Source organism: Arvicola amphibius, chromosome 10 (assembly GCF_903992535.2).
Source record: "Arvicola amphibius chromosome 10, mArvAmp1.2, whole genome shotgun sequence".
In the NCBI taxonomy this organism is placed as follows: Eukaryota; Metazoa; Chordata; class Mammalia; order Rodentia; family Cricetidae; genus Arvicola; species Arvicola amphibius.
In genome coordinates, this window is record NC_052056.1 from 113,816,201 (window position 1) to 113,829,150 (window position 12,950).

Genomic DNA, 12,950 nt, shown 5'->3' on the forward strand with positions numbered 1-12,950 from the left:
TCACCATTATCCTGAACTAAAATCACTATCAAATATCAACATTCCCTGAAGAAGCCTCTTGCTATTAATTTCATTTCTGGTGCTATAACATTCCTTAACAAAAAACAACTTGGGGGGGAAAGTGTTCATTTAGCTCACAATTCCAAATTGCAATCCATCATGACAGAAGTCTAGGAAGCAGGGCCTTAAAACAGCTTGTCACACCCGCAGTCAAGAGCACAGCAGAGTGAATGCACGCGTCACACCGCAGTCAAGAGTGGAGCAGTGAGTGCACACAAGCCTCCTCTTCAGCTCACAGTCCAGGACTCAAACCCACAGCACAGTGCTGCTGACAGGTGTAGACAAGTCCTCTACTAGACTTTTCTAAGGTGGCTCTACACTGTGTCAAGATGACAACTAAAGTGACCATCACACTTCACTCCTCATGGTGCCCAAATGTCAGGACGTGTCCCTCCTCCTCACACTCAGACTCTCATGTTTCCCGCCCTACCCACAAACACGGCTTCAGCATATCTACTGTACTCAGTACTTTGTAAGATAAATTCTAACCCTCTGCAATACAATCGCAATCTTCTTTCTAGTTCTATTTTACAAGGACACTTGAAATTTCAGAACTAAAACATGACCACACTGGATATTCATTGTAGATCTGAAAATATGACATTTGTCAAATTAAAAGAGGCCCTACCATTTACCCAGACTGTATACCCAGAATCAAGAAACCTGAATCAAAGGTATGTATACATAGAAAAGGTACAGCCTTTTCCTTACTGAGATGCTCAGTGTCAGCATGGGAAGACAGAACCATCAAGTGAGAAAACACACCTTAAATCAGACCTTAAAAAACAATGAAGCTCCAAATCTGTAATTTACGGGAAGTGTCCACAGTAGTTGGGAGGTACACTAGTCCTTGTAAGGACCAGGGAGCAGGAGGGGAATTCAAAACAATTATCAATAGGTCCAAGTCTCCCTGTGGGGTGATGAAATTGTTCTGGGAGTAGACAGTAACAGTCACACAACTTTATGAACACAGTAAAAACCGTCGAATGCTGTCTAATAAAATAATTCAAGCTGGGTGTGGCAGCACCTGCCTATGCAGTCTCTGCTCAGGATTAGGAGGATCAGGAGTTCAAATTAGCCTTGACTGCATAGGAAGAGCAATGTGAGACCCTGTCTAAATCAGCAAGCAAAAAAATAAATAAACAAATAAACACAATGGCTAAGTTAGCTACAGTAGAAATCTATTTTGTCCTCAAAACCCTGTTGCATGCTCTGCTGGAACTTTCCTCCTTGCATTCCATTAGAATACATACATGTATGTATAGAAAGACCTTTCTGTCTTTCTAAAAAGATACAGGCTGCTTTTCAGTAAACAGCAGCAATCAATTCTCTGCTCAATCACCAGCATGGGTTCGTTTGTTTGTTCATTTGTTCCTTCCTTCCTTCCTTCCTTCCTTCCTTCCTTCCTTCCTTCCTTCGCTCTCCCTCCCTCCCTTCTTCTCAGTGTTCTCCTTCCTGCATATTCTTATTGTTCACCATTCAGACCTTATCCTCTGGGAAACCTAATGCAAGGTGAGGATTTCAAACTCAACACTGACATCTCATATTGTATTCTTACCGACACCAAATACCCTTTGTGTCAGACCTTGGCCCACGAATCTACAGTTATAGGCTGGTCTAACTGTGACTAGCCAGTCTCCTCCATTGGCTCCTTGTGCACGCGTCACACCCCCAAGAGCAGAGCAGAGTGAATGTGTGCGTGCCTCCTCTTCAGTTCACACAGTCCCAGACTCTGAGCTTCTTACCCTCTTAAATCAGTGAAAGCAAATCAAGTATATTTACATTACATAAAATAACAGATTCCAAGAAGTATGAATACTGGGAAAGGCTATATGGAGTGGGGAGGCAATAGAGCTAAGGAAATAACAGAGAAACCCCCCAACATGCAAAAAAGGAAAAGAAATACAAAGCTAATAACTTAAAAAATGTTCAGTATCATTAGTCACAAAGAAACTGCAAGTTAAAATTTGTTTTACGATTCCGTCTATCTGTAGTCAGAATTGCTATCATCAAGCAAACACATGAGGATTTAACCCCTTTACAACTCTGTAAACCACCTTTATGTGTTAAGTCACTTCTTTCCTGTCATCCTGCCTCCCAACTTGCTGCCATCTGCAAATATGCAGGCCAAATTTTAAACCTGTGGCCATGAACTCTCTTCATTTTGTGAATCCTCTTTGCTGTACCTAGCTCTCGACTTGTGTTTTGGGAGCCATGTTTCCATTAAAGCAGCTTTCCCTGGCCTACCTCAGGTTGACCATCTCCTGTTTTAGCCTGATTGGCAGGTTATCATATCAGACACAAAAAGTGAAACAAAAACAACATGAGTGGGCCAGACAGCCTTTCCCCACCCAAACCATGAGGCTTCTAATGAGAACTACCTAGATGGACCTCAGGGCACAGCCTTTAAAAGAACAAGCATAAACTTTACCAAAGAATTCTATGAATTTAAGGAAGACACAAACACTTCATTCATCAAACTCCAAGAGCAAAACAATAAAAGTCTGAGTGATGTCCAAGAAATTACAAATATCCAACTGAATGAAATAATGAAAAAAAACTAAGGATTTGAAAAACTGAATTTAAAAGAAATATAAACACCAAAGGGAACAAAAAGCTGAAATAAAGATGGAATTGAAAAATTCAATACTCCAAAGAGAATACTCAGGGTAAAGCCTTACAAATATAATGGTTCAAACAGAAGATAGACTATCATGACTCAAAGATATAGTAGAGGACCTAGACAAAATAAGCAAAGAAAATAAAAGAAATGTGAGACACCATCAAAAGACCAAATATTGGAATTATAAGCATAAAAGAGAAATCTCAAGTCAATGGCATAAACCAGATCTTCAATAAGATTATAGATGAAAACGTCCCAAAACTAAGAAAACACTCATACAGTGTAAGTAGCACACAAATACCCAGATATGACCAGGAAAGAAACACCCTGCAAAATATCACAGTATCCAAAAGAAAAAAGAATACTGAAAGCTGCAAGAGAAAAAACACAAGTTATATACAAAGGAAAACTCATCCGAATAATATCTGATTTCTTGACTAAAATGCTGAAAGTCTGAAGAGTCCGTAGCAACATACTTCAATTTCTAGAAGAACATGACTGCCAAAATGGATTACTGTACCCAGAAAACTATTTGTCATAGATGTGTGTGTGTGTGAGAGAGAGAGAGAGAGGGAGAGGGAGAGGGAGAGGGAGAGGGAGAGGGAGAGGGAGAGGGAGAGGGAGAGGGAGAGGGAGAGGGAGAGGGAGGAGAGCATAATCCCAACGACCTAAAAAAAGTCATAATCAACAGAAAAATTCTAAGAATATAGAAAACAATACCCCAAATTCAAGAGAGGAATGAGCACAGACAAAAGGCTGTAGAAAGAAAATAAATGAAGCCATAATATTATGAAAAACAAACCACAACTAAACCAGCAAAAAGTATTAAGATGACTGCAATACACATACACTTTCAACACTCTAAATATTAACGACCTCAACTCTTCAATTAAAAGTCACAGACTAGCTGAATAAACTAAGAAACAAAGCCCATCTATAAGCAAATCTAAGCTTTAAAGATAGGCATCTATAAATAGGATAACAATATCTCTATAAGACACAGCTAACAAAAAACTTAGGGCCAGAAAGGAAGGATCACAGACTATTTGCCATTGTCTGTGATCAATACATCAATTACTTGAGTTATAGGAGAAATGAAGCTAGTACTGGTCTGGAAGCTTCATTCCTACTGGCTAGCTGTCACAGTTTTGGAAGGTGCTATGCATGTTTCTGGAATAGAACAGTAATCAAACTTATCCAGCTATGAACCCTGCAAACTACAACAATAGCCTGGCAAAAATGCCCACTGATGCAAAAGTGGTACAAATGTCAAGGGTGTAAAGAAATATTTTCTGATTAGATTTAGGCCTGGCTCACCAAATTGAATCCCACATCTACCACTTAAAGCAACGCTAAGAACCTTTGGCAAGAGGTTCATAGGCCCAAGGGGACAATCTACAATTACTGTATCCACAGATAGTGCATCAGTCAACCTTCATTAGAGAAGCTTCTTTTATAGGAGACAGGGATTGACACAGGTACCCACAGCTGGCTAAAGAATAGAAACTAAGAGCCTTCAGAGTGTTCCGTCTTAAGTAGGAAATCTTTAACATGTTCCTTCCCCACAGGGCTCAAGGATAACTGATGAAGAAAGTGCAGCCTGTAAGAGCCAAGGCAGGAAATGATTTTTGGGACACAGTCCAAGAATGGAGTCATGTGACAGGTATTCTGAGTGTTTGTGAGAAAATTTCAAGAAAACAAGACAAAAGTCTTATGACCTCAGATTTTCAAAATCACAGAATTGTTCTTGGAATTTTTTGTTCTCTTCTCAGGTGTAGCAGATATGAGTGAACTTACTTCAGATTACAACTGACTCTTGGTATTTGTTTATATGCCTATGGAAAACCACTTATGTGGTTTGTCCTTGTGATTGCATACTTTACTCAGGTGATTCTTCTTAACTCTCAGGGTATAAATTGTCTGATGCTCTGAATAAAGGCTGACCTGCATGAGACTTTAGTTCACTTCATTTATTCCATCCACCTGGTTACATAACCTCTAGACAGGGAAACAGTGTTTTCCAGACAACAGGGGAATCACACATATGAACTCATAGCAGTTGGGACAGCGTGCACAAGACATACACAAGCTTAGGCCAGACAGAATCCCAATACAGAGAGGAAAGATGCTCAGTAAGTTCCACCAACAGCTGAGGAGCTGAGTTCCTTTTTTCTAAGGTGGAGTATGCTTCTGTGGGCAGCCACATACCCAAGAGTATACAGGCAACACTAACTGGACCAGATAGGTCTGTTTTTTAAGACTGAGTCAGAAAGTTAAGACAGTGCAATAGGTTTGATTTTTTTTTTTTTTTTTTTTGCTTGTTTGTTTTTGTCAAGCCAGGGTCATCTGGGAATAGAGAACCTTAATTAAGAAAATTTCTCCATCAAATTGGCCTATAGGAAGGCTTGTAGAATATTTTCTTGATAAAGGGTTGATGTGGGAGATCCCAGCCAACTGTGCAGGTGGTAGCATCCTGGGCAGGTAGGTTTGAGTGGTAGAAGAACGTAGGCTGAGAAGCCACGAGGAGCAAGTCAGTAAGCAGCAGCCATCAAAGGTCTCTGCTTCAGTTCCAGCCCTGCTGGACTTCCCTTCCTGAAAGACTATAAGTAATTATGCTGAAATAAACCCTTTCATCCTCAGTTTGCTTTTGGTCATGGTGTTTACCATAGCAACGGAAAACAAAGTAGGACAAGCAGGTACTGAATTGGAGATTAAAGGAGGGGAACAAAATACAATATATTCAATTCTCAAAGAATTTTTAAAAAGACAATATAATTTAAAATAAGTAAAAAACTCAGTAGAGAGGCAGTCATCAAAGAAAGATACAAATTGGCAACAAATGCATACAAAGAACATCATTTACAAAATCTGATCAAAGCTACAATGAAATACCATTTTATACCTATTAAGACAGTTTTTATTTTAAAAAAGAAAAGAAAAAAGGTAAGAGAGGAAGGAAAGATAGAGGGAGTAGAATGTTTTAGTGAGTATATGGAGATATGCTAGTCCTCCCCCCTCCCCCTCTGCTTTCCTTTGGATGTCTGTGTGAGGCTGTTAGAAGCGCTGGAGTAACAGACAGAAGTGAGCTGCCATGTGGTTGCTGGGAATTGAACCCAGGTCCTCTGAAAAAGCAGTCAGTGCTCTGAACTGTTGAGCATTCTTTCTAGTCCTCCCTCCCAACTTTCCTTTGGAGATAAATTCTCTCTGTATAGTTCAGGCTGCCTTCAAATTTCCTGGCCTTCATGTAACTAGTGCTTGGATTACAGGTGTGCACCCCACAGCAGGCGAAAAATAAAAGGGTTGTACACTGTTGGTAGAAATGTAAAATTATTTAGCTAAATTATAATTAAATTATAATTAAATTAATAAATAATTGATAATATTATTAAAATTATACCATACAACTCACCAAATCTATTTGGAAATCTATCTATAAGAAATAAAATGGACTACAGAAAAGTTTTTAGTAGGGGCTGTACAGATGGTTTCTAGTTTTGACTACTGTGAATAATGCTGCCACACAAACATCTGTGTGGAAGAGTTTTCTTTCATTTTAATGTTCGGTTTTCACTGTGCAGTGTCTGTGAACGCTGTGCTTCAGCACCAGAAGAGGGAGACACAGCTTAAGGAACTAGAGTTACAGACTGTTGTTGGCCAACATGCAAGTACTGGCAATGGAACACTGGTCTTCTGCAAGAGCAACAAATGCTCTTAACCACTGGCTGAACCATCTATTCTTCTCTGGCTTGTGTGTATGTGTGTGTACATAGGAAGCCATACTGTGAAAGTCTACTGTGTTGGTAATTGCTTGTAATCCCAGCACTTGAGAGGTTGAGGTAGAAAAATTGTTGAGTTCAAGGTCATCCTTGGTTATATAGTGAGTTCAACAACAGCCTGGGCTACAGGGGATCCTGTTATATACACACATACAACTAATACTACTTGGTGTGGGAAGTCCTTTCATATATGTGTTGTTTTTATTGTGTAATGAATAAAGCTGTTTTGGCCAGTGGCTTAGCAGAACAAAGTAAGGTGGGAATTCCAAGCAGAGATAGAGGAGAAAGTATGCAGTCAGTGAGATATCATGTAGCCACCTGGGAACTTTACCGGTAAACCATAAGCCTTGTGGTAAAATATAAAAAATGGAAATGGGTTAGTTTAAGATATAAGAGCTAGCTAACAATATGCTAAAGCTATTGGTCAAACAGTGTTTTAAATGATATAGTTTTTATGTAATTATTTCAGGTCTGGGTAGTTAGGAATGAACAAGCAGCCTCCGACTACAACTACTACTACTAAAAGAAATCATACTGTTAAATATGTCTCTAATGCAAGCATATTTATTAATATATAATTATGTACATGTAGAAACACATGAAATATGTGCAGAAAATTAATATACTAATAATTAGTAAATTATAATTCCCTTTCTATATTTGTAAGATCCATAAACCACAGTCTTAAGATCACAACAAACAAATCTAGAAAATACTAATGATCAGAACTTCAAGTACTCAAGGCACCAGTAGCACTGTCCTCAAATCCAAGTCTAAGTACTCAAAAATTCATTTTCCTCTACAGTTTAACCAAGAATCACAGAATGAGGTCAGTCTCTTGCTGTCCCAGGACAGCATTAATCTAGATACAGGTTGTTCCACCCTGCCATTGGGGACTTTATTTCAATCCATTTTTCATTCTGTGCTGTGTTCAGAACCTCCAGTGTGTAGTAAGAACCTCATGAATGCAAAGGAAAGAATGTTAGTTAGTCTCATTGTCTATAATCACACATGGACTACACAGATAGCATATTCACCACAAGTCAGTAACTGAACGTTATTTTTCCAGTTTTGAGGTTTATACTTGGTCTGCCAACAACCCTCCACAAATATATTCTCATTTCTCATGCCATGGCAAGATTCTAAAGTACAGATAATAGAAAATATGAGCATATTTTCAAATATGAGACTTTCAAAGCTTTGCCTTTTTTTCCCTCTTCATTCAACAACAGGCACCAGTGAAGGCCACAGAGAATGGCTTTCAAGACGTACTGTGATTACATCAGTGTCATGGTGACTGAGGGCTCAGTCTCTTTGTTCTAGGAGTGTGCTCAGTATCTGGCAGGAGAAGCTTTAGCAGGATGGTTTTAGTCACCAGCTTATTTGTATGCCTTTCTTTAAAGCAAAACTAAAATACAAACAAAATTTGTATCAAATCTCGATCTGTCTTTGATAATTTTATTTAAAATTCCCAGAGTGAAGAGCAAAGAATCTATAAATCAAATGAATTGTTTTTCACTCTAGACCTCAACAGGATTTTTAAACATTTAGGAGATTTCCAGATAGAATGCATTCACTTGAGCATCAATTAGAGCCAACATGAAGCTCTCTCTATGCATTCCCACTGCAGTGAGATGGCACCACCACAACAAGGAACTGTTCAGTTCACACTGTTCAATGAGCAGCATGAATACTTTCAATTTATAATCTGTTGCTTGGAGGGCTACTCAAAAGCACCAGGAAAATAACATTTAAAAATTGTGTCCAATGCTCTACCATAAATTTCTCAGTTAATGAGTTTTCTATAGTCATTTGAAAAAAACTAAACAAAAATCCCAGATAAAGCAGGAAGGGCCTAAATCTGAGGACACACCTCCCATGCCCCTCTGAGCACAGTACTTTGGATCATGGGTGTGGCCTTTGCTGTTAAAGCCCTCACACAGCAGCCCTCACCCACAGGAGACCTCTTAAAACAGTTACTGGGCTGCTGAGATGGCTCAGCAGGCAAAATCTGAGTTCAATCCCAGGCCCATCATGATGGTAAGAGAGCACTGACTCCCACAAACAGTCTCTGACTCCCATACACATGCAGTGGCATGCACACACCCACACACAGAAAAACATTCACACACATAAATGAGTAATGGGATAAAAATTTAAATTCCAGTTTCTTAGTTACACTAGCCACATTTCTAGTCCACAATAATCACTGCCTTGGGCAGTGAAGACATACAGTATCACATCACCACAGGACATCCTATTAGCAGCACACACTCTGTTTCAAACAGCAGTCTCTCAGAATTGCCATCACATACTCAGTTTTTAAAGAACTGATAGGTAATATCTTAGGTATAGTAGCCACATGCCATTGTCTTTCCAGCACTCTACGAATATTTCTTAAATTTGTACTACATTCTACAACATGAGCCACTGAAAGTAAAAGTAACAATTTCAGGTAGGGCAGTGCCTGACGGTAGCCCGACAGATAAACTAAGACTTCTCACATATATGAGACAAAATCCTTTGTTGTATATACTATATTGGGATGGCTATTCTTGTTGCCAACTTGACTCTATTTGAAATTAACTAAAACCCAAGCAGCTGAGTATACCTTTGAGGGATTTTTTTTTTCAAGAACTGGTCTAATTTTTTTTTCTAGAGATGTGAGAGTGGGTGAACCAGATCTGAGGACCTGAGCACGAGAAGTGGTCCCACTCCTTGCTGCAGGCTGCGTTGGGTGAGCTAGGCAGTGCTGAAGAGCTTGTAGTGACCATGAGAGAATGCTGGCAGACTGATGAACCCAGCTACCACCCAGGTCCAGAACCAGGACTATGAGTTGGCCCATTCCAACATCTACCAAATCTATAAACTGTTGGAGCATGAGAAGGAAATGAACCTACAGATACAAAACAGCAGGATCTCCATGACACAGGACCCCGGTGAGAGCCCATTATACTGCTGGCACAGCAGAAACCGGAGACCCCAAAGGCAACAAACGCTTGCAAGTAAAGATGAATGGACAAAAGAGTAAACTGTGTGACTCAACCTCCACCCTGCAGCTTTGCCTACTTTTGTTTGTTTGTTGCTTTGGTTTTTCTTTTAAATTTTGTTTTGATTTGGGGGGAGGTTACAAGGGCAGAGGATGGATGGAAGGGGACAGGGAGATAAGTGGGATCAGAATGCATGATGTGAAATCAACAAAGAATAAGTAAAAGTTAAAAAAAATTACCATGAATTACAACCACATGCACACTGTCATATATGGTCATTAAACTTGCAGTGGCTTATCTTCACTGTCAACATGAGTGGATTTGGAGTACACAAGGCATGTGATTCTGAGTATGTCTACAGGGGTGTTTTCAGAGAGTTATATAACTAAAGATACTTCCTAGAAATGAAAAAAGATCATTTGACATCGAAGACCCATTTTTAATCCGGGCCACGTTAGCATCCTATATAAAGGACATGGAAGAAGGGAGTTTTGTTCTTTTCTTGCTTGTCCTCACTCTCTGGCAAGTTCATCCCTCCAGTGACATTAGATCCTACTTCTTCAGGATTCCAGCATATACTGAAGACCAGAAGAGACAACTATCCCCATAGACTACTGGATTATTTACTAGACTTTAAATTGGTGGACAGTTATTGTTTGAATAGCTAGACCACAGGGTGCAAGCTGCTCTAATAAGTCCATATTCATTCTATCAGTTCCGTTCCTCTAGAGAACCCTGAGCAATACACACATGTACCAAATTTTCATGCAAAAAAAAACTATATACAAAACAGTCTCTGTATACAATGAATTATACCCAGAATTCTTCTGAGCAGAGTTTCCTTTCTTGGGAACTCTGTTGTGATTCCTTTTTCCTGTGTCTATGTTTGCTACTCACCACGTTCCAGGTGAATCTGCATGCCCCACTGTGCGCCATTGTTGGCTCCTGGCACTATCTCTGCTGCGAAGGGAGTAAACTCTCTGCACTACTACTTGGACCCCGACTCCAGACCATGGGTCAGATCTTTGGCTTTCCACAATGTCCAGAAGAGAATCCCTCAGGGGAGCACCAACTGCAAGATGTTGTTCTGTCTTTTCATGCCCGTGGGTCCAGCCTGTGCCAGTGGTGGCCAGGCCACTACATGCAATCTGTCCAAAACATACAAAAGGAACAGTTTCAGTTTGGCCTATAGTGACATCATGACATCACCAGCAGGGTATTAAAGAAACATACAGACAAACATGTAGCCCTGGCATCTAGCCTGCTGAAGAGTGGAGGTAGGTAGGGGCAGCACAGCGAAGTTTCTTCTACTAACAGTACCAAGTAGACAGTCCTATCATTAATTACTTCATGGGGATAGCTTCCCTTTTTGGTTTATTCAGAAAGAATGAATACATTTTAATTAAAATGAGTCATTTTATTAGATACTTGAATGTGTAATCTGTTAATTTCAGCTATTTGAATACTCATGTATTCTCACAACAACTATATAATATCAAAGATCATAAGCCAATGACACTTTTGAAATATTTGTTATCTTTTAGACTCTGTTCTTTACATGGCTTAATGTGACCTAGCATAAAGCTGCTGTGGCAGGATGTGAAACAAAGTACATGTTTCCAAGATACTATGTTATTTTCTTTAGTGTCAGTGGGAACTGCATACATGTGTGCAGTCATCTTTGGAGAACTAAAGAGGGCACTGGATCTCCTGCAGCTACAGTCAGTTACCTATGTAGATGCTGGGCACTGAACTTGGGTCCTCTGGAATAGCAGCACAGTCTCTCTCCTTCCCCCTCTCTCTCTTCCTCCTTCCCTCTCTCCCTACCTACCTTTTTTTTGTTTTATGAGACAAGTTTTCTCTATGTAACCCTGTGTCCTGAAACTAGCTCTGTAGACCAGACTGACCTCAAGCTCTGCCTCCCAATTAATCTGCTAGGATTAAAGGTATGTACCACCACCAACTGGCAGCAAGAAGACTCTTAATGCTAAGCCTTCTCTCCAGCCCTCTCAAAATCTGTATTCTTCACCAGTATGCTACATGGTTACTGTTATCTAACAAAGCATATCTGAAAAGTTTCACATAGCATAAACTGTTTAAAAGTATACTTTGACAAATTTAAATTTTATTATTTAATTTAATATCTCCCGCCCCCATGTGTGTGCACTTGTGTGTACTATATGGCATGTGTGTAGAGGTCATAGGCCCTCCTCAAATTATTCCTTCCAGATACTTCTCTTGATAGTCAATGGAAGATGTTTTTTAAATGGTTTAAAGCGGGGTGAAGCTTTACCTACATTCTGATTTTTCCTCCTTCTTTCTTTTAATCTCAATATTGTATTCTGCGGTGATCCTGGTAAATTAGAGAATTTTATTCCAGTGTACTAAAAACAGAATCCCAGAGCTGAGTCTTCAAGGACATATACCCTACCCACTACCAGTGAATTACTGTGAAATTCCAAATCCATTTTGAAATAGTTCAGAGTCCTTATCCTAAACTCCATTAAATCAATCTCTATCATATACCTTCTAATATAATTTTACAGTTTATCTCAATGGACATAGATACCAGGAAAACAGAGAACATAATAAAGACTTAAAACTCTTAATTTTAAGATAAAAATAGAGAAAATACTTTACAGTCCCTGAATGTGCTAACCATAACCCCACAGAACTGAAAACTTCCGTGTTGTAATAAACTGAAACACAGACTAGCGCTATGTAATGGGAAATTATAATGAGGCCATGACTAAATACTCCTTCAGTTTTCTTATCTCTGGCACAATAATGGTAACAGCACACACACTAGCACATACAGTTGGGGACAGAAGATGAATATCCTTACTTTCAAATACAGAGATCAACATTATTACAAGTGTAAGAGTTAGAAGTCAATGAGAATTTACCTGATTTCTGCATGAACTACTTGTTATATCCTCAATTCTAAACATCTGGGCCAGTGTTATATTTCTCCTTGGAAGAGAGGTGTCCTGACAGTATTCTTCATGTACCGCTTCTTTTGCAACCGCTTTCTGACAAAAGTACGTATTTAGAATAATAGGATAACTTCCATTTGGGATAAGAAGTTTCTGCCTGAAAAAGAAAAAGAAATTTATCAGTTTATCTGCAACTTGGATTCTCCTGATATTGTGAAACAAGGAACGCTGTGGTAAAAATCAAGACAGTATGCTAAACTACAGCACTCCTAACAATGAGTGGCTAAGACCACTTAAGCAAGGGCCTGGAGTGGCAGCTGCTCATGACAGTAGATACGTAAGACCACATCAGTCTAGAAAGAGAGAGCATCCCTAACAATCAATTGCAAGGACCACAGCAGCCATCAGGAAGAACGGTTCATAACAATTAGGATAGACCTTACTTTTCTGTCTGAGTCTCATGCTAGTTATGGGAGGTCACATAAGCCCTTCGGCTTGAGCCCTCTAAGGAAGATCCATGTCCTCTCAGGAAGAGACACAGAGGAGAATGAGCAAAGACTCTGAG

At 39.5% G+C, this 12,950-nt stretch overlaps 1 protein-coding gene across 8 annotated transcripts in view; it reads right to left on the bottom strand.

The window, feature by feature from the left end:
* Window positions 1–12,950, bottom strand: part of Spidr (scaffold protein involved in DNA repair) — a 209,266-nt gene that overhangs the window by 77,746 nt on the left and 118,570 nt on the right. For all 8 annotated transcript variants that reach the window (XR_005287227.1, XM_038346408.1, XM_038346407.1 and 5 more), the window contains 2 exons: window positions 12,356–12,542; window positions 10,347–10,597 (listed from right to left, as the gene is read on the bottom strand). Coding sequence is in view for 7 of the 8 variants with exons in the window: in XM_038346408.1 (XP_038202336.1) it covers window positions 10,347–10,597; window positions 12,356–12,542 (438 nt within the window). In the remaining variant the exon portion in view is untranslated. The remainder of the gene's footprint in view (window positions 1–10,346; window positions 10,598–12,355; window positions 12,543–12,950) is intronic.